Source organism: Melitaea cinxia, chromosome 1 (genome assembly GCF_905220565.1).
Source record: "Melitaea cinxia chromosome 1, ilMelCinx1.1, whole genome shotgun sequence".
In the NCBI taxonomy this organism is placed as follows: domain Eukaryota; kingdom Metazoa; phylum Arthropoda; class Insecta; order Lepidoptera; family Nymphalidae; genus Melitaea; species Melitaea cinxia.
This window is the reverse complement of record NC_059394.1, coordinates 5,391,544-5,415,588: the sequence shown is the minus strand read 5'-3', so window position 1 is coordinate 5,415,588 and position 24,045 is coordinate 5,391,544. Positions and strand designations below refer to the sequence as shown.

At 33.8% G+C, this 24,045-nt stretch overlaps 1 protein-coding gene across 1 annotated transcript; it reads right to left on the bottom strand.

Annotated features, from left to right (window-relative positions):
* Positions 1-1,093: 1,093 nt before the first annotated feature.
* Positions 1,094-10,122, bottom strand: LOC123656957 (tyrosine-protein kinase Drl). Its single transcript, XM_045592597.1, has 6 exons — positions 10,089-10,122; positions 8,732-8,859; positions 3,983-4,669; positions 3,580-3,893; positions 2,861-3,157; positions 1,094-2,431 (listed from the first exon to the last, which is right to left on the bottom strand). The coding sequence occupies exons 1-6, from the start codon at positions 10,120-10,122 to the stop codon at positions 2,320-2,322; spliced, it is 1,572 nt and encodes a 523-aa protein (XP_045448553.1). The 3' UTR covers positions 1,094-2,319.
* Between the last annotated feature and the right edge of the window lie 13,923 nt (positions 10,123-24,045).

Sequence of the window (24,045 nt, the reverse complement as noted above, 5' to 3'; positions counted from 1 at the left end):
ACTTACGTTATATTACGTGGCTCACAGACAAAATTAACAAATGATCGAAAAATTCGTTTTCACTTAGAAAATTTAGACGATTCGAGGAAATAAATTTCAGCCTATCGTTATTAAGTGAATTTGAGTTTAATACTTAAGCAGAAGAAAATTTAATAACAATGATTATGACGAGAAAAAAACTTTACCTAAACTATTTGTTTTAGACAAAATATTAGGGAAGAACCAGATTGTTAATCCTCAGAAGTACAGCCTGGTAGATTACAATTACGATCACGATTCAGCGTATAGCATCCCACTTCTGGGCATAGGCCTCTTTTTCCGCCTAGAAGGATCGAAGCTTAATCCACCACGCTGCTCCAATACGGGTATATTTCCTGCTATGAGTAACAATCGCTATCAGGTGTACGATATTAACCGGGACCGACAGCTTAACGACTCACGATAGGAAGACCCACAAGGGCAAAAACAAATATTTGTACAAATACAACAATCCATCCCAAGCGGAAATCGAATCCACAGACCGCCGGTGTTTAGGCACGTACACGGTACACTCACTACTACAGCAGAGCGGTTGTTAAGATTACAATGGAACTCGTTAATTTTCAGTATAGTTGTAGACACCTATATCCAGCAGTTAGACTGAAAGTTGATAACACATGAAATGACCGGTACATCGAATCTTTTCCACTAATTCATTCTGAGTTCGGATTAATAAAATATATAAGAGAATAACTCACAAAGATATACTTTTTCAACTATTCACGTCAATTATTTTATATTGTACTTCGAATTCCTTGTAACAAAAACGTCAATCAGTTACATAATTTTGTCTGTGGTTATATTTATAAAAATGAGCCGATTGCAATATTGCTTCCTATTTAGTATCTATATAAAAAAAATCACTCATAATTGAATTTTATTATTACGTCAATACTTTATTGTGCTTACAAAATAACAATACTATTTTAAAGTTTAAAGCAACGTCATGAACAAAATTAGCGCCATTTTTTGCAACCAATTATGCTTATATAGATAATAGTAATAATCGAAACCATTTTTTTTTACTATTGAAAACAAAGTCAAAAATACTTCCTTATTTATGATCTCTTTTAATAATCAAGTTAAATCTTACATAACAAAAAAAATATTAGGCCTACAAGTTGATTTCAATTTTGTTAAAATCAACAAATTGAAATATTTTATTGTTATGAGTCATCGATATTTTTTATTATTAAAAATAATAGTCTAGTCATCACAAGAGGTTATATCTCATTTTCAGCCAATTGGACAATTAATAAACAATCAAATTAATTTGTACGAGATACGATTACATAATTGTAGATATTGCATAATTTGTTTTTTTTTTTTTCATAATAAATTGTGTAAACTATTAGCTGAAATATATAATGCGCAAATAGAATTTAGATTGGCACAAAATAATCTTCTTTGGCACACCTCAAAACCAATGAGAATGCTTATTTTTTTTTTCTTAATTTAATTGAAATTGAGACCTAATAAAATTAAAATTTTAATATTTCTTTAAACTCGTGATTTTTAGACACTATTTTACAACTATTTTTATCAGGTCTCTACATCAAGAGACAACATTTTTATCGAAAGGAAAATATTTTTTTTTTAAATATAATATCATTTAATACATTATTACTTAATATCATTTTTTACAATTAAATCGATACAAAATCCAGTCTTAATCGAAAAATTTAATACTTTAACGGAACAATAATAAAATTTTAAATCTTTCATAAAATCCGAGGCACATTCAATATACGTATTCAAAATGATTTAACTAACAATATTTACATATAATCTTTTACACTAATATGGCAGTAGTGAGGTTTGAAAATAATAATTACAGTACACATATATCATCACATATTTTTAATTTTATTTCTCGCTAACCGTACGTACAAAAAGTCGTAGACATTACGTAATATTTCTTCCAAACGTTTTAAGAAACTGACACAGATAACCCGATCGTAAAGTTGATTTATTTTTCCGCGGCAAAAAATATTGCATACTGTGAAAGCTTCGAATTTAATTGTTTGTGGAATATTTTAAAGAAATAGAAATAAAAATATGCGACGACGATATAAACACGTATAATTTACAATTCAATAAACACTATAAAATCAGTCTCTTTCATCTCCGCGCTTCATTTCAATACTCGTCACCACATTTAAATCAGGATGTCACGAGGGCCCATACATTGAGGCCTTGTGCGTCTACTAAGTTTTTTTTTTTTGTTTCACTATTTCACTAAATTATTGTCGTCTTTGGATTTTCTGTGTGGGGAATGTCTTAGACGAATCTCGTCAACTGCGTGTGGAAGTCTCGGAGGAATATTTGTAGCTGCGGCAGCGTGGGCCGGTCGTCTGGTGACATTGCCCAGCAGTAGGCCATCACGGCGAATCTAGGGGAAAAATGTTAATATAAGAAAATATATTAAGCCTGCAATTGCTATTTATACTATATTAATTATATTGGCCGCATTATGTTTTCTAGTATTTTAAAAATTATAAGACAAAATAATGTGAAAAAATACTATTATTAAAGGAAAGTTTTAAGAAATTTAGACAAATTTATTTATGGAATAACAAGAATATTCGTTTTCATTATACATATCCGATACAAACTAAGATAATATACACAAATGATTTATTTAAAACTACATTTCTTGCAAATAAATGATTTATTATATTAAACTATGGTTTAATGTGACATTTATTAAAAAAAATACTACTGTCACATAATAACAATCACTATTATTTATTGTCTATTACTAAAACAACATTTTTATTATGATTACCTACCCTTGTTGTGATGTAACAAAAATACTTACAATTCATCAGGACAGTTTGCCGGCTGTTGCAACCGGTAACCATCCCGCAGATAAGCTGCTACTTCAAAAGGATCTACTTCAGCATATGGCTGGTGGGCCAGCGTTGTGAGTTCCCATAGCAACACGCCAAGAGCCCAAATATCCGCTGAAGGGCTAAACTGCTTCTTCGCTAAAGCTTCTAAGGCCAACCATTTAATCGGCCTGTTTTCGTTGTCGCCCAAGCAATGATAATCGCCGGGGAAAAGGTCGCGTGACAACGCGTTATCTGCGATCATCACTCGGAGATTCTCATCGACGCTGGCAACAAAATATATATATATTTAAAACCTTTGTAAACTTACCATTTCAATCTGACACATCGATCTTGGTAAATATTTGGTGCTGTTTGATTTAGTATCGATACAAAATGAATATAATATTAAGATTTGTGGTCAATAATAATAATAATAATAATAAACATATTTAAAAATAAAGAATTGAATTTGATATTGAATTTGGCTTCTTCATTTTACTGTCATCGTCTTAAATGTTCGGATGTAATTAAACAATTCGTTAGTCAAATGCCTACTCTATATTTTTATATCGTAATTCAAGTATTAAGTACGCCAATCCAAGGAGAACCAAAACGAATTTAAAATAAATATCGGTCTTTAAAAACTTGATTTGGCTTCACGTTGTGATACAATCGATAAAATAAAAATTAATGACTTTATACTCACATGCAATTTCTTGCTGCGATATCTTTATGGAGTACGTGCTGCGAGTGTAAATACGCCAAACCATCTAAAGCATGTAGTGCCATTCTCACAACGTGTTGAGTCGTCAGAGGCGGTGGAGGCGGTCCGTTATTTGCAACACCGAAATTTACTCCTCTACAAGCTAAGAGGAATTGTTTCAAGTTTCTCCATCCACCACTCCAGGGGTAGAGCAGGAATGGCGCAGTTTGGTCTTCGATGCTGACCCCGAGCACAGACAAGACGCGCTCGTGGTGAAGTCCATAAAGCATACATCCTTCTTGTAGAAGAAGAGATACCTACGTACAAAAATGTATACAATTAGAGGATATATTTTATAGGAAGTTGAAAAAATTGCTTAAAATGTAATTAGATTGTTTTATTTTACCTGAACTTGAGACGCATGTTCGGCTACGGTCTTCACTAGGACATCCTGTTCTCTACCCTCTTCATCCGCATACGTTCCTTTGTATACTCTACCAAAAGTCCCTTCCATAGCCACTGAACGCAATCTTACTCGGCACCTCTGTATTGTTAATTCCGCTATTCTTTGCTGTAAGTCCCTTGCACGCTCTTCCGCTGCGACAGGTGGTAGGGAAGTAGGACGCCGATAACTAGTGTAGCTAGCGGCAGACTTGCAAGACGAATCGGGTAAAAATGCATGACCGTCTTGTTCGTCGCTTCGTGCTCTACGAAGCTTTCTCGCTCGAACCCTACACGCAGCAGCGGCGACAGCGGCAATAAGAAGCGCACCCCCTGCGCATCCGGCTCCAGCGTAGAAAATATCAGCAGAAGTCGATGCGTTAGGTACACTGTCAACCCGTACAGCAGGTCTGGGCGCTTCTTTAAGACATATTTTTCTTCTGCGGAAAAGTAAGGCGGTCGAGGAGGAACCGGTAGACACATTGAGAGATATGGTTACTGGTACTTCAGCGGAGACTGTGCCCGTACATGGTAAATCCACTCGCCACGTTTGTGGCTCCGTCGGTACGAAGCCCACGCTTGAAATATTAAGTGTTGGAGTGTGTAGAACGTCTTCGTTTTTTCCCACATCAACGTGTAGTATGTAAGGTAACTATAACAAAGTAAAAAAAAAACTATTAAAGTGCTTAAGAAGAAAATATCATTGCTCATAAGTCTACAAACACATCTAAGTTACCATTACCTAATATGTTTAAAAAAATTCCAAAGCATCCGTATAGGTAAATAAAAAATAACACAAAAACCTAACCAGACGTGGGGACATGTTTACCCTAAATGGCGGCAATAAACGATCGTGCATACCTAACGGCCCAGCATAACTGTATCACTGCGATTGAAAGACGGGCGAACCTAAACGAGATGCGACCCACGGTCATGTCAAGCGGATCATGTCGCTGACCCAACACGATCACGACCCCATCTTAAACGGAACCTATAACAACCTTAATTTTTCATCAACATCGAATTTGTGCCACCACATCTTCGATGGAAATTTAAGCGGTAGATACTAACATATTACGAAATATACCTTGTTATCACAAAAGCAAACATTGTTAGAAATAAAAACACAAGTTATACCGCGTAACGAGCCGCATGTAGTTATCAACACCCTCATTACGATCTACCTAATCATAGCGCGGCACATGAATGGTAAAACAAATAGGCAAACAGATCTGCCGCGGGCCCTTTGCCTTCAGCAGGCATGCGGAGGCTCGTAAACGTAGGTGCGACACCGTGGTCTCTAATTAAACATTATCACTCGGCAGTCGGCGCGCTCAGACAATAGTAACCACTCATTGCTGCCAGTAACCGTTTAATAAACATTTGCTGACTGGTCAAAGATGCCGCCTCCTAACAAAGAGCTAGCCGAATACAATTATCTTCTTAGATCGGCGCTCGGATTGGACGTACTGTACGATGCTCGACTTGTGGACATTTTTTTAAATATTGGTACTGTAAACGTGTATAGTGGTAGATTTATTTCCAATCAGAACGCTTAAGGGAAGCATAACAATACGTCCAGTCAAATCACCGTAACTCTGTGATATTCGATTAAGCTAGTGATTATGTTTAGTAATTTTATCTCTTGCATATAACAGTAGGTACCTACGAAGCGAGATGTGGAAAATTCAGTACTACACGCAGGTGGTCTACGTATCGATTTACAATTACTAAGAATAAAAATATTTACAGTCGATAAGCACGCTTACATTTCAACACATACAAACGGGTTGTTACATAATACACAACTATGAAAAATGAAATTAATTTGAACACAAATGAAATAGATAGATACATTTTTTGATAGTAAATGCATGTTCTAAAAAAGTCGATTGGAATATAATTTAAAAAAAAAATGTTATTTCCATACATACTATATACCTAATAAAATTGTAACCCACCGATTGTTTGTACATGTAAAATATCGAGAAAAAAATAAATTTCAGCAGCTTTTTAGACAGAGAGAGAGAGAGAGAGAATTTTTATTTAAAACCAAAAATTTCCGTCAATCTTCCTGTTTCTGTAAGTTCCGTTGTCAGGCAAAACTGCTACACGAAGTTTTTTAACTTAAAACCTTTGTCTAACTTAAACTTCATTTTAATACATTGTCTAGTTATAAATATATCTAAAATAATATTTTTATTGCTTGGTACGTTTTCCTACACATACTTAAGTATTAACCTTGAGCTGACTTCGTCTCGCAGCGGATGTGAGATTTGATCCCTTAAACCTTCAACATGTTTTATTTCGTATCGGGTGAAGTTAATAAATGCACATATTATTTGTATATTGATCGTTTGTACTGCACAAACGAACTGCCCGTCTGTCGCACAAACAACATTTGCATCGCAGGCGTACGTTTTTTTACGAAAAAAATAAAAAAATAGCTATATTAAATTTTCATTTTGTATACGAAATTGCTATTTTAAATTCAAATATATTCGCAACTACTTATATTGTTATGAAAAGTTGTCAATACGCACCAATCTCACTGACACGAAAAAAAAAACATTTCAATAAACATCTGATGAATGGCGAATGAAACATCTAAAATATGCAAATGAGTAAATGACGAAAGTTTCAACAATTATAGTACCTGGTACTATTTCGACACGAAAAAGTTAGTCTTATCGGAACTTATTCAAGCTATCTAAAATTCAAATAAGGTCTGAAATTATCATAAGAATAGCGGTGTTAGCGAACAAACATGGCGTCTAAAGGCGAGTTTGAAAAAATCCCTAACTTAGTTAGACCGAACACACCGAGCTTCCGGGTAATAAAATGTGAAACTTCTACGACTCAGTCGGAAAAAACGAGCGCGATAACATGTATATTAATCAGCGAAAACCTACTTTCAACCTATTACCATTAGTTAAATCCGCGCGTATACATTTTCTTTACAATATTGAAATAAGTCATAATTATATAAACAACCCGCCTGCCCAGCGTGGTGACTACGGGTAAAATACATGAGTTCACGCCATTTTTGGCTCGAACTTGTGGAGGCTGTGTCCAGTAGTGGACTGCAATAGGCTGAGGTGATGATGTGATGATGATGTGATGAATGAAATAATGGTTTTAGTGAAACTTATTTTTTAAAACTAATATTTATCACTGATAAATGAAACCAGAGATATAATAAATATAGCAAAAATAATAACATAAAACTAATGTCAAAAATTACTTTTAGTTAATATTAATAGTCAAAATATCAAAAAATATTTTTTGTATAGGTAATATTTTTTGTACTGGATTGATTCATCGTAACACGAGTAATTTTATTTTCGCATTCATATAACATAAGATCACCCTAACGCCTTTAGTGCTCAAATCCATTGTTAAATTGAAAATAGGCGCCGTCGACTCGTTACTATTGAAATACCAACTAATGTATTACAAATTCCTCTACCGTTAGCTCACTGTTGCCATTTAGCCATATACATTATACAATCTATTGTTAGGGGTTAATAGCTATCGTTACTGCTTGCGGTTTAAGCGTGTATTAAAACACTGTTTGCTATTCCGTCACGTAACTTATGGGTAGTGTATGTGTTTGGAATGAGGCTTAATAGATATTTATCATTAAATGGTATAAAGTAATTAGGTGATATATTACTTCGTATACAGATAAGAATTTTACTAGACTTTTATGGCTTATTGCGATTTTATACGTACATTCATTTTCTTTTGGGTATAGAAATCGAAATATTGGCAATAAAAATTTAGACACAGTTTTTAATTAAATTGGATACCGTTATTAAGCTACTAATAACTATAATTATATGAAAATAAATTATAATTATGTAATAAATATAATTATATGAAATATAATTTAGGAATCATATTCGAATTAAGAAAGGGAAGATCACTATAATAAAAAAAGCAAATATAATTGAGTCAGGAATATGTAACTGGAGATTTCTTTTTCTGCTAGGTCTGTGGTCGATAATTTTTGCTTTAAATTGACAAAAGGTCTATTCATCTGTACAACCTTAAAACTTCGATGGAACAATTGTTTGCATAAAACCAACCTTTTCGGAAATTTTACCAAAATATAAACATAAAATTATTAAAAAGTTTAAAGAATATTTTGACGAACGCTCTCTTGAAAAAGGTATTTGGTATAAAACGATCCAGTGTCAGCCTCCTCGTATTCCATGGTTTGCTAAGACGAATATGAGACGGACTCTTGTTGTAACGGCACTAAGACTAAGGGGGCGAACACATTCCTCTAAATAAATTCGCATATTTAATGAAAAAAGTAGACGAGGACGAGGAGAGTAAGACGTACAACATATTTTGAAGGAATGCGTCCGTTACAAACGGAGCAGACGAGACTTGGTGTCCAAGTTAGGCCTCAATTTATTGGAAGTCGGCTTGTTCAATCAGATGTTGTCTGAACCAACTTCCCAATGTGCCAAATTTATACTAGAGTTTGTAATTAGTAGTTTTAAATTAAGATCTAGTAATAATTTAGTATTATAATTTAGTTTATTTAAAAATGTTAAAATTGTTAGTTTTATAATAGATAAGTTTAGTATAGGACTGTCATGTACATATGTATAAAAGTCCCTAATAAAGGTAATAAAAAAAAAACCTTAAAAACATTCATCATATTGCTACTTTTACATATGGATATGCAGTTTATTCTCACCGGTCTTCTGGTAAGGCTCTGCCAAGTGAAGTGTAGTTCTCCGATGGTCGCCGGCACGGGGACTACAAAGTTCAGGGCGTAGAAGTTGATCTGTCCATCTCGCACGTAGAAAAGTTCTGCGGTTAATCCTGATAACAAACAGTTACATTTATTAATTATTTATTACATATTGCATTAATAGACTTAGAGAATCTGTGTTCTTTTTTTTTATTGAAAACAGACTTTGAAAAACTTAATTTTAATAGAAAAGGCTCAGTCTAATCATTACTATTCATTACAGCAAAGTCGCTTGCCGCTGTCTGTATGGTTAGATCTTTAAAACTAGGCAAAATGCAGTTTTCTTTAGTAAATAGAGTGATTCCAGGGAAAGGTTTATATGTATTTATATGTATGCAACCGTGCGAAGCCAGTTCGGGTAGCTAGTAATTCATAGAATCAAAATAACATAGTACCTATACTAAAAGGGTAATCCTATACTAAAGGATAAGGGTATGTAATGTACATAACATATATATTAATTACATATAAATTACTTTTTTTGTTTTAGGAGAGGTTATTCTAGGGTTGTTAGGTTATTCTAGGGATATGGGATCATATATTGAAGGTGTACATACTTTCTAAGAAACAGTTGAATATTTCTCACGACTGAGCAAATACTAGGCTACCGTTTCACAGGTACGTATGTCAGAATTTCCGAAGAGCAAAGGATCAATTGTAAACATAAATTATTTCCTCTACAACAGGAAATGAGTTTGAATAAATAATGAAACTAAACCCGATTACAAAATGCAAAATGTTCTCCAACGATGCGTGTACAAAAAATTGACCGTAAGTCGAAACCGAATCTATTCAAGTACAACCGGCATTAAACCAATACCCATCAATAACGTAAAAAAATATCGTTCAAAAAAGATCAGATCGCACGCGTTTTATGGCGGCGACATCAAAGCACAAAGACGCCGACTACCGCCACCTGCCCACGAATCATGGGAACTTAAAAACCTTTTTAATTCAACTTCGAGAAGTTCCTACGTAACTACAAAGATATGGTAATCTACCGCAGATTACTACTAACTATCTACTTGTTTACCATCAAAACATACAAATATTTAAACGCTCGTGTCCACGAAATTGTTTGACTTTCTTGTTAAATCTTCCATAATTAAGTATGTGGTCGAGTTACAAATTCAGACTCTTTAACGACTCTACCCGTGACTTCTACCTAAAATGTGAACTGATATGAGTGTATGATTTCTGTGAAGTCGTTCAAGTCATACCACGAGCATGCCTCGTTATGATTATATCGTGTTACATCATTAAAATTATATGAAATGATATTTTTGACATATGTACGTACCTTTAATATTTGTCTTTATTATCAACTTCTTCATTTCATATAGGTAGTTAAAATTTGAATTGTATTCCAATTTGGTAATTATAAATAAAACGTATGTAAACATTTCCATTAAAAAACGATAAATACTAACAAAGCGAAACTAATACCAGTTTTATTGAAATCTATTCGTGGAAAGTATTAAAAATCGATAATAAATTCCGTATACGAAATTGTGACATAATAACATTATTATACATTTTCTATTAAAAAAATTAACAATTTAAATATTGTGACCGGTTCCGTTGATTATTTTGGACTAAGGACCGTCGCTCCTCCGGTTATGGCACATTATTAAACATTATAATAATAAATTACGGGTGCCCTCTGCAAACAAGTTTGTAGAATTTGGGCTCGTCGGCGTCGTCGCGGCACATGCAAATGAAATAGCCAATTTATAATATTAACACCGTTAATAGTTATTTGTTTATTCCGTACACGATCAGGGCGATTATGCGTTTACGAGTCCTATTCGTAACTTATATCCATCCGTTAGTTTGTAAGCAAAATTTTCGGTTAACAGGGAGGTTATTTATGTTACAGCGACAAATTGGTTTCACGGTTAAACCGACGTACATTAGACTCGAGTCTATTCAAGCTTATTATTGAGCTGACTATATACAAACATTGATAATTAATAGGTAGCAGCAGTACGACAGTTCATAACAAACGCTCACAACCGGTTAGGGATCCTCGGAATAATCTTTATCTGATGCTGCGATGTCGCAACTAATAGGTAACTGGAGCTTAATAATAAATTATTTGAAATCTTAATCCAAATCAGCTTAAAAATTTTAATGGCGGCCTCAAACTCTAATCCATCTTTTGATTTTACATACGTAGATGGTCCTGCATTAAGAAGCAATTTCGGGAGTTTGCTACCGTGCGCGGCACCTTTGATGCAGCGGCGGTAAAAAAAACGAAACACTTGATACGACAAATAACCAGAGATAACAAGGCTGCTCGAATGGCGCCTGTTTTTTACATTATACAAACTATCGTAATTTTTTAACGCAACCACTTCTGTTGCCTATCGCAACCTCTTTTGCTCGAAATAGCTAAAACGAAACCCATGACAAAATATTCATTCGAAGAGGCCATTGAGTTCAGGATATTGCGCCCGCGTGAAATCTTCGTAATTCCAGCATTCGCACCTACGAATAAAGCATTCATTACATTCGTGCAAAAAATCGTTTATAAAGAATGAACAAAATAGAGCAAAGGACAAAAGCGGCTGATATTTCGTAAAGAAAACGTCCCCTTTGCAGAGGCGATGGATGGATTTTAGGGCATAGCGAAGGCATTGTGGAATTATGCGGACGAGGCGTTCAAGAAATAAAACAAAGTGCAGAGGTGACGGCAAATAAAGGTGTGCGGAGTTATGCACTTCAGTCCGCCGAGGGTTCGTGGGGGGCGAAAAACGGTGCCGCTTATTATTTCTTCCGCACTGCTGCATTATGCGCGCCAGATATTCCACGATAGACCGAGAATGCACAATAACCCAACGGCTCGAGTACGCCGGGAAACCGCTAAACAAAATGTTCAACATTTTACACCGCTACCACATCCAATAAGCGAATGATAATGGTTATCATAAAAATGTACATAACGTGCTAAGAATAGCATTTCGAGTCCCGTAAAAATCTTCGAGAGTGCATAAAAACGTGTATTTAGGCGCTACATGGCGACAGTTTTATTGGCCGATACCGGAACACATCGTCTTAATGTTCTAAGGCGTCGAACAGAACGTTGAATTAACAAATTGTTCACATAGGGTCAACGACATCGGGATGCTGAAGAAATTATAGACGTACATTTTTCAAGTATTTCTGTTTAATTTCCGTATAAAATGCCCGACACGGCCTAGTATTTGAATAATTCAATTAATTCTTCGATATTGACTGTATTAAAGAGTCACGTTTAAATATTTCTTTAACAATATAAATTATCATTGGTCATTTATACTAAAAAAAAAAAAAAAAAAACGAAATATATAATTAAAATCTTATAGTTATGTTATCATAGATTTTTTTTTTGTATAATAATAACTTTTTATGAGGCAGTTTGTTGAATACCTGCTTAATAATCGTAAATATTTATTAGAAATAGCTCTTTTTATATAAAACACTATCGAATAAAGTCGCTGGCACAACACAACGGATTCGACACTAAAAGTCGAAAGCAACTAAAATTGTGTAATTTGAATACGTAAAATAAACAGTATTCATGAAAACAACGTTAAAACGTTTTGCAGTTATTATCAAAGATAACTACTGTAACACTTACAAGATATAAAAACGGAATTTCTTTTATTATCACACATTTGCATAACGCTGTATGTACTTTTCACCGGCAAGATTCCAATTTCATGTAGATATCGAAGTGCGAATAACACTTGCCAAATAGCCTGGCGTTTCATTTTGTACAATTGATGCTTTGTAACAGCACATTATACAGATATTACGCTATATGAGGTTAGACTGAAATACTTATGAGATAAGATAGCTTTATAGCGTTAGCTTCGAAGAAAATAAATTAATTTAAATTTCAGTTAAGAGTTTTACACCATTTTTAAACTAAAAGTATAAGAAAAGGATTTTTTTTATATGTACTCGTTGTTAATGTTCGACGACGCGTTGGCGCAGTGGTTCGATTCCCGCTCACGACAGACATTTGTATCGACCATATAGAAGTTGGTCGTGGTCTGGGCGTTGTGTTTGTGTATTGTGTGTTTCCGAACCTCCAACACAGGAGAAAATCCTACTGGGGGATCCGTTGAGTGTGAAGCGTTTATTATTATTTATTTATTAATACATTACTCTTGTAGTTCTTCGTTCATTGTATAAAATTAAAGTTTGTTTAAAATTATAATTTTTCTGTAAAAAAAATCTTTCTTTCAGAGCATTTGTGGCAAAAATCTTTTGCGTCGAGTTTTAATCAATTTAACTTTATCGACGATACATTAACCTCAATACACAAGTTTAACACTAAAAGCTACTCACGCTTCCACTTAGAAAGAATATTGTTCGTCGATTTCAAAGTAATGGAACATTACTTCGATAAAAAAAGTACCCGCATTTCAACGGTTTGTGAAGTAATTCGTTGACTCAATTGAACCGTTCAAATTTCTCTACTATTTATCTAAACTTGGTGTAGTCAGGTGTGTAAGTAAAACATTGAAAATAAGTGTCCTGGAAACATGGTAATAGGATCTGTTTTTGTCTCTTAACGAGATTTACCCGCACAATACCCGTCACTGAACCCTTTATAAATGGCAGAAGTAAAATGAACTGGTGCGAAACAGACTGATATTATTTTAGTATCTACTTTTCTAGAAAGTTTGTTACTTCGATTATAATTAAAGCATTAAATAGTTATTTCTCACAAAGATTTTCAATGATTTCGTATATCGTAATTTATTTTAAGTTTACCCCTAAAATCATATAAAAAATTCCAGATATCTAAAACTGAATTTTGTTTTCAAATTATTGTTTCAAAATATAACAAAATAAAAGAAATGGTATAAACTTATAGTAAAATAATTTTTAACAAAAAAGAAAACGACTTCAAAAAGGAAACTAAAAAGTGAAAAATAAATTTACTTAGTACAAAGTAATTCGTATTTTGATTTAGTTAATCAGAAATGATTAAATAAATATTTTATAATTTTGAAGTTTGGGGATTGAACCCACTAACGTCAGCGCAACAGCCGGTACTGTGACCGCTGCGCTAACGCGTCGACATACTATGAGTAAAGTTCGCAATCAGGTGTACCTAATAACAACCGGGACTGACAGCCTAGCGTGTTCTCCGAGGCTAGGTTGGGAGAACCAGAACCACAAGGATTAACAACTAGACCGAAAATAAATATTTGTGTAAACATTAATATCCACTCCGAGCGGGAATAGAACCCGCGACCGTCGGTGTTTAGGCGCCGCCGACACGGCACATGCACCATTATATCAAAGCGGTCGTCAAACAGCAAAAGGTAACTGCTGTAAATTGTTGAGAAATTCCCTCGAGTGCTTATGGGCTCATACATCAAACCTGGTCCTGCGACACAGATGATCACACATCAGGTAATTGCTATAAATCGTTGAAAAGTTCCCTCAACTATCTTTCGTCTCCATCATCAGACTTTAATGGCACTTGTAACTCATATAGGTGCAAAGTTCTCATCAATAGAAACGAATTAAGTTCAAACAGCAGGTAATTGCTATAAGTCGTTGAAAAGTACCCTCGACTATCTTTCGTCTCCATCATCAGACTGAAATGGCACTTATAACTCATATATATGCAAATTTCTCATCAATAGAAACGAATTAAGTTCAAACTGCAGGTAATTGCTATAAATAGTTAAAGAGTTCCCTCGACTAACTTTTGTCTCCATCATCAGACTGTAATGGCACTTATAACTCATACAGGTGCAAAGATTAACCAAATCAATCCTCCATAATTACAGTCATCAATGGTTGTATAACGCAATTAGGTATATAATCAAATCTCGGAAATCTGAGACAATGTATACCTACCTGCAAAGTATATCTATAATAGCATACAAAGATTATGCTAGTCTAGTTTCGAACTGTCTAGGTTATTTAGAGCAGAAGATTAATGCTATTTAGTAATACAAAATAAAATACTATTTTACAATATAATGCTACATATTGCAATAAATATAATATTTTAGCTTACTTAACAATTAGGATGAGACGTATGCGATCTGACCTTTTTAACCGACTTCCAAAAAAGGAGGAGGTTCTCAATTCGACTGTATTTTTTTTTATGTATGTTACATCAGAACTTTTGCCCGTGTGGACCGATTTCGACAATTTTTTTTTTTAATCGAAAGATAGTGTGTGCCAATTGATCCCATTTAAATATATTTGAGATCTAACAACTACTTTTCGAGTTATATCTAATAATGCGTTTTTACTTGACGCTTTTTTCGTCGACCTACGTTGTATTATACCGCATAACTTTCTACTGGATGTACCAATTTTGATAATTCTTTTTTGTTGGAAAGGGGATATCCCTAGTTTAGTACCATGATAACGAAACTAGGATCTGATGATGAAATCCCAGAGAAATCGAGGAAAGCTCTCGAAAATTCGTAATAACTTTCTACTGTATGTACCGATTTTGATAATTCTTTTTTTGTTGGAAAGGATATATCCGTAGTTTGGTACCACGATAAAGAAACTAGGCACTGATGATGGGATCCTAGAGAAACCGAGGGAAACTCTCGAAAATCCGCAATAACTTTTTACTGGGTGTACCGATTTTGATAATTTTTAATTTAATCAAAAGCTGATATTTATCATGCAGTCACACATAAATTTTATTGAGATCTGATCACTACTTTTTGAGTAATCTTTGATAACGCGTAGTTACTTGACAATTTTTTCGTCGATCTACGTTGTATTTATTACTCGTCGATGTAATTGAAGTCAGTTTTTTTTTTCGTTTGCGAAAACACAATTATTATTGTGATATTTGACGGTTGATTCGATAAGACACATGCAAGTTATTGTAATTATATTTAATTGTAATTAATAACTGCCGCTATCGCTAAAACAGTTACTACAATGATTCATATTAACGAAATTTATGATGTTATTGTATTATTTAACTAGCTGTGCCCGCAACTTTGTCCGCGTGGAATTTAACAAAAAGTTATTGTTCAATTATCTAAATAAAATTTTGAAATAAATGTAGCCTAAGTTACTCCTTATTACATCAACTATCTGCTAGTTAAAGTCCCGTCAAAATCGTTCCAGCCGTTTCAGAAATTAACCGAAAAAAACAGACAGACAGACAGATAAAAATTTAAAAAAATGTTGTTTCGGTAAGTATAACGCGTATACATGAATGTGCATTCAGTAAAAAGCAGTTATTTTAATATTACAAACAGACACAGAATTTATTATTACAGAATTAACACAGAATTTTATTAATTTGTATGTATAGATATTGGTTATAAATTTGTATATCAGTGCAATCGTAAATTAGTTATTTGTTTACAATTTCAACAATGTATCATTTTAATGAAATTTAATTGAACGAAAGATAGTAATAATTCAATTAAGAATAAAATTCTTATGTTATTTATATAATTTTATGTAAGTGTTTCCGTTTAATATTAGACAAGTGAAAAATGCGAAACCTTATATCGATATAAGTAACATTATTCTATATGTAAGCAATGTTTAGGAGGGAAAAGAGGAAAATCTTGAGGAGGGTAATACGTGTAATGATCGTCATCCCTCACCGTCGCAACATGCCATTACGCGCCTCCCTATTAATGACAGCAATGAAATTACAAATATCCCCTGAGTTAATTGCACAATTTAATTGTTACTTTACGAACTTGTATTTTGATGTACTAAAAATCAACTAAAAACTGGGGATGTACTTACTTAATTGTTTCAAACTCACAATTTTATATACCAGTCAGATAGTGGGTACATTACAAAAAAAAATGTCTTATACGGGCTGACCCGGCTAACTTTTTACCGCCATTTTATTCCTTGAATTAATGGATTCTTTTAATCCTTGTGACAATTATGAACCTAAAAACTAATTATTTCATTTAGTGCTGACGTTCGAAAGTTATGCGCATACATATATTTCGGCGATCTAAACTGTTCCATAGCAACTTTATTTGATTAGTTATAAAAGTCAACCTGGATAGTTAGTTAATGAAACGTTTCAATTTTAATAATACAAATGAGATAGTGTCCCTTGAAGTGATACAAAAATAGAAATAAAATGATGCAAATGAAAAGGAGTGATTAATCTATATAATCACTTGCACTGTGATACCGGATCCAACCGAGCGGATAAATTAGTCAAGGAAAAGTTCTTTTATCTCTACAGCGATTTTTTTCAAATTAAACGCCGTGTATAGTATACATTGATGATAAAATTAGAAGTATGTTGATATCAATCGAACGTCACCAGCAATGAATAGGTTAAAGGGAAACTTTCGTGTGTCGCCGTGTCGTTTAAAAATATCTTCGAGCTCCGTGTTGATTGATGCTCCTTTTTACTCGCGTTCCCGTCGCCCGGCTAATCCCATCGAATTAGTTTGACAGTTGGAATCTTCCCTGATTTTTTGCGCACCGAACACAGATGTTCATTGAAAGCCACTCTTAATTATGTGCACCGAAACGAAAACCGACAGCTTATTTCATAATTAATTACCGTCTTGACGGAAAATTTAGGTATACCTCGCAATGGTTTACGGCTAAGATCAGTTCACATAGGAAAGATGTAAATATTTATTTTAAACCGTAAATTATCCGAACCCAACAAAAAACGTACGTATAATCACCGAAAGTCCAACTAAATACGTTATCTGCACTAACGAAACGAAATGTATGGTAATAAAACAAACACGTACTATTTACGATACTCAGCACATCAAGTGCTTCGACGATGGATTTATGTATCGGGCGAGTGTTTCTTTATAAGCAAACATAATCCACCTGTCGCTGAATCGCATCGCGAATGGATAAACATTACAGGAACTGTGATGTTAAACTCCAATTTTATAGAGCGAACGAACCTATCAAAATAAACTCGCATCGCATTAATTGTTATGTTTATGAATAACATTAAGAACTCTGTACATCGAAGCGTGAGCGACTAAGCGTTATCGCAATTTAAATTTTATATCAACGTCTTAAGGTATCATTTAAGTTTTGTATCGGTAAGTTCTTAAGATTCAAATTACGAAGACGCGAAATCGAGTGCAGGAGTATTGAAATATACGACATGACGATGAAAATGAAGTCGGCTGGAGTTATGTTCCCGTCTCGCTGGAGGTGTCAACGTGATCGTTAATGTTTATCAACACGATTAAACGAAGCGAAATTAATTATTATGGCGCAATGCAGTGTTGGATTAATATAGTTTTCATTTTAAATGCATGTATGGTCATTTTGTGTGATGTTGTTTAAATGATACGTTTAATTACTCGAAATAATTTGCTTTTAAATTGCCTCACCGCTGTAGCTGTAACAAAGGTATTAAATCTAGTTTTATCTGTTAAACGTATTTAAATTCAAACGGTAGTTAAACGAGTGCTTTGAATAAAAAAAACTCTTATTTTGAAATTTCGAAAGCAACAAAAAAGCATCTTTCATCATCATTTTACTCCACGGTTAACGAATAAAAAAAAAGTTTCCGTGACTCGCTTTCAAACGGTAGATTAACTAGACACCCTAAACACGAATTGCTGCCTTGTTAAATCCCAATTATGAAGTCGACCCACGTGCACTGAGCAAGCAGAACCAGCTTATCAGTGGCAGTCGGATTAAGGAGATCTTGACGAGGTTATCGCACGGTAGCCCTTCATGTAAAACGACTTGTTATCAAAGAAACATATTTATTACGATACGAGATTTATTTTCGACCCGTTTATCAACAATCGATAACACATATTTCGGTACATTATCGCGCCGGCTACCGATGTTTATTAGGTACACCGTAAATAGAATTAACGATATTGTCAGTTAAACTGTTTATATTATATATAGTCCAGACCACTATGAACGTATGATATAGTTAATGTAGAATTGTATATGTTACAAAAATCTCGGCATATATTACAAGATACAGATAATTTTTAAAAAATATTATCATTTTTTATTACATACTTAAAACGTTATAATAACTGTTTTCTAGTTGGAACAAAAGTCTTGTTTATATCCTATTTTTAATAGAATAAGTAACTTCTAAATTAAAAATCACAAAATATATTAACTGGATATTATTACGGAAACGGCATGTAGCGTACGCAAGTAACCAATATTACTTACGCCGGCAGTCACCATTCCAAGAAATAAATAAAACTTAAGCACTACCAAGAACATGCGTTAGAGTAATAGTCTTAATGACCCTGATCATGTACTAAGGTATTTCTGAAAACAGTCGTGGCTGGCATTTCAGTAATTCAAATAGAAACTGGGTCCAATAGAGATGTCTAATAACAAAATATGAACACGCTTGACAAATAACGTCAAGCAAATGTTATATCAGTACACATTATGCGACAGATTTGTAAAACCATCAAGGTCCACAGGAGCATAAGTTATATGTTTGATTTACAACTTAGAAAGGTTATACGCTTCAGAAGCGGACGTGATAAAAAGTTTTCAACTTACTCTTTTAGAAAGAATCTTGCGTATAATGTTAAGAAACGTATTGACTTACCATTGAGACCTCATAAAATATTTTACTTTAAAAGGGAAAAAGAGTTTTTGAAGTAAGTTAAATCGTTCTAAGAAAGCAGTTCTGTAAGAGTTTTTAAGTGCTCTCGACGTTGACGCCGAAGCTTAACCCGCTGTTTATGTCTAGTTAACGCCCACCCTCTGTCTGTCGAACAAAAATAGTCTTCTAAGATAATAATATAAAACATTCGTGTAAAAATATTTATATTAAGAGATAGCGATAATTTCATTACGATTTCCTATTAAAAAGGTAGCTCAAATATAAAAAGACAAAATAAATCTAACTTTATTAAAGTAGCCCGTATTTATGTATGAAATACATGACTCAGAGCAACGAAACGCGACCTAGTATTAATCATGAAATCGAACGCCCAAAACGACCTGTATCATAAATAAAGGAGCATTCGTAAGGAATCGCATGCACAACCGAGAATTATCGAGTTGGCAGGCGTTCAGAAAATAATTTACACCGCCATCAGTTATAATGAAAATCATAAAAATTTAACATCGCCCGTAAAGTAAACAATGGGTAAAAAGAGTAAGAAAACGACTGTGCTCGAGGCTACGCCCGCCGAGCTCGCGTTACCTTCCTTTCATATCACGAATTGTAAATATACTAACGATATTATATTATACGAACCTGTAACTACACCGTATCAAGAGTCTGCATCGTATTACAATAAAATTTAAATTAAAATGTTGTTACATCGTTCTGATCGAGTTGAGTTCACAACATTTTTGATATGATATTCAAAAATGTTTAGAATTCCTAATGTGTGGGTAACACAAAAATAAAAAAAAAATAAAAAAATCGTACATATTGAGTTCACAAGTTATCATTATTCGTGAATGAATTTAGAATATATTTCAGTGATAGTTGATTAGATAATTACACGCTTTTCAACTAATTTCCGTGATGGAATGAAGCACAATGCGTATCCGTCGATGTTCCCAAACTAGACGGATTCGACGCGCTGCACTAACAAGCCGTAATACGCGTTTAGTAGACCAGAACCGAATGTGTTCTGTTAACAGGTGTCTTGTAATAATTAAAAGGATTATAACTACTACATATTTAGATAAAATTCATAAACACACATAGGAAATTATTTACTTAAAAGTCTTAATGTACTTTGGTTTATAATCAAAGTCTCACGGCAATGTTAGAAGTTATAAATTCAATAGGAATGTTTAAACAAGAAGAATAAGAAATAAAAACAAAATTAAATTAATTTCCAGTCATCGTCATAGGTTAGCATCTGTTTTGAATATAAAGCACAGACACGAACCGGCGCGTCCCCTGTTCGAAAAACCAATAAAAAGACCCACACAACTGACGTCCACAAAAAACAAACAAACGTAAAAACTGCCTACACGTAGGAGATCTTAAATTTTGATCTTACGACCCTGAAGGATCCATCATTATTAATAATCGATGTCTAAATAAAACTTACGAACGATAAAAAAGGACGATAAGATTTTTTTCCAATAAGAGACATTTATTAACACGAAGGAACAGTGGATCCAGATAAAACAAACATGGCGGGCGGCGCGCGCGCATAAACATCGAGTTTATCGTGGGAGGCTGTCACAACAACGCCTATTGGTTAAACGCTGACGCGTCGGTGAAAGCTGGAAAAGATACCCTTCAATACTGGGACACTTTATTAGATTATATCTTGTACATTCGAAGCCTACGCACGAAGTAGTATGTTATCGTCAATTCCCAAATACCGATTGAACGTCCATGTTTACGACTCACGATTAAATCAGAGACAAACTTCACGGATTTGAAATATTTCTTTCGATTTCGTTTACATATACATACATGAATACAAGATACACTTGTTACTTATGTTACTAGTAGCTATAAAAAGTCACAAAAAAATTTGCCACAAAAAATGAGCGTTATTATTACCACAAAAAATAGAGGATAACAAGACTGTAATAGGATTGAACAGGCGTTTATATTATCAATAAAGCAAAACAACAACGGAACGAGTCGTGAGCCCATCACCGATCCATCATGGAGGCGACTACCGCGAGATAGATTGATCGCATTATCCGAACAAGCGTCTTCGGGTAAGCTCTCGAATTTGAATTGCCTTCAATCAGTCTAAGCCATCTCCGACTTAACCAAACACCAATCTCATTTTCCATAAAATAACCGACTATAATACCTCTTAACCAGAATCACGTTGTAGTCATATCACAAATGAAACATCTGCAACAAGTAATTTATTTTAGCCGTTACCATACAAGATGGCAGATATATGTACTCGTATAAATATTTATCTTGTTATAAACCAAGATTTCTGCAATGTTTCTTATCTTTATTGTAACTCAACGGAGCTTTTATTTCCTAAAAGTATGAGTTAATTGAAAATATGGCTTACATACCTAAAATTTTAAGAAGGATCCGGCTATTATGGTAGACGTAAATACTACATCATAATAACAGCGTGCGGAGACTATAAATCAGAATTAAGAACGCCGTATCTTCGGAGTTTCATCTTTTGATAATAATTAACGTTTATTTTAAAACAAACAACTACCGCCTATTATAGGAAGCATTAAAACACAACACAACTCGTTGGCTCGTTTCAATAATTAAGGATAGTTTAGACTTAAGGGATTTAGATAAAGTTCACGAGGCACGACTGACGGTTTTTTACTTCTTTCCCTTCTTGTAAGTCACGACAACGCCACCGAAGCTGAATAAAAATGGCACTGTCACGCGATGCAAACTATACTCAATGATAGCGACCAGTTTCGGAGTGGCTTTCGTAAAATAAACAAGAGATTGACACAAACAAAAATAAAAATTCTATAAGAAACCAAGCCATTAACAATAAAATATAAGAAAAGTTTAGATTTTAACGAAGTGAAAAATAGAAAATTGAAAAAAAAATACCTATTATATTGAATTCCAAAAACTTTAACATGAATCGTGAATTATTAAAAAGGGACTATTATTTAATTTTTAATCGTTAACGATATTTTTAATGTGACAATAAGAAATGTAATTTAGAAGTTTTACCAATAATGCACATAAAATTGCAGCTGTAAATATTATTTCACCGTCTTGACGTATGGCACATTATTTGCATTAACTTTCATGACCTTTTCTTTTGTTCAGGTAAAAACGTGACTCTGCCACACGCCAGGGCATTTCGCTCTGATCACGATCGCGTAAGACAGACTGCACTTCGTATGTTACAATCTTTTTTTTTTGATGGCATTGTGCCATATGATGAAAAAGCAGGCAAAACATGTAGCGCTACCTTAAAAAAAACCTTAACGGCCGATTACAGGGCCAACTGTTGAAATGATAATTTAATATAATAATTTTTATTACATTGAAACCAAAGATTGAAACCTTCGGATTTTACCGCGGTTTCATAAATTTTTATATGCCCGACGTTACGGGAGTCCTCCCGTCCAAACTTAATAAACCACCATAAAATCCGAAAAAGCTGTTTTTGTGTAATGAGTGAAATTTGCGCAAACATTAGGAAACAATGTAATAATTTTTATTTTTATCATAATTTTGCATTTATATATTATTTTAATTTTAATCCAATCACATATAGCTGATTTAATGGAAATATGATTTCGAATTATAACTTGTTCGTACTCCATTAAATCGAGTTAATAAAAGAGAGTAAAAATCCTTTATTAATAAATTCTAGAACGATGTTATTCCATTCGACCTGCTTTCATAGTAGCTATAGAAACAAATTAATTGCTGTTTCATCGTCACCTTAATCATGACAACAAAATGTGTATTTTCTCCAAAACAATATAAACGTAAACGGTAGCATGTCTAAAAATCCACACGGTCGTTACAAATCAAGTTACGAGCGGTTAAATAAACGAAGCTACCCATTAAAGCTATTGGTGTGCGGACCGTAGCTATGTTAACTGAACCAGAAATAAAGCTTGAACCAATCACGGGAAAACGAAATGTAGCGACATTACAAATCGAGGAAACGCTGGGCATTCTGACTCGCTTTCAGAGCGGATTTATTTATTTTAAGCATAAATATAATTCGGGTTACATTAAAACTATGGGCGATCGTCTTTAGTAATAATAACCTCGGTAGTACAAGTATGCTCAAATATTAGTTGACGCTCACCTCAGAACGGATTCAACCAATATTTGTACTGTACGACTGTTTCCCGAAAGTATATTTTCTTATTCAACAAATTCTACTGTTCGCGACGCTCGTGAGGAGACCTCAAATAGTATCAATGTTTGTTCAGACACTACTTGAAATAAGTCAATACGTATCTACTTCGGAGAAATTTCTTACGCCTATTATTTTCATATGGATTCGTTGAAAAGCATAACAATAAAAGTTTAATCCAATTCAATCAACTTAAAACATAATAATACCGTTATATCTATTGTTATGCAGTCAAATTTGCCTTTAAAACTCGTTTATAAAGGCCATAATACTTACTCAGTTTTAAAATGTAAATTAAGAAGCATGCGGGTACACAAGGCAGTAGAAGACGCCCCAGGAGGTAGAGAAGTCACCCGAACCCTGACTTGACCCATTTCTACTTCACGCTGAGAGACATGCGAATTCGCTTTAAATGTTTTCATAGACCTACAATCAATTTACTTTGAAACACATGCTGAACATTATTTTTTTTTTCATAAACATAACTTTTTACTG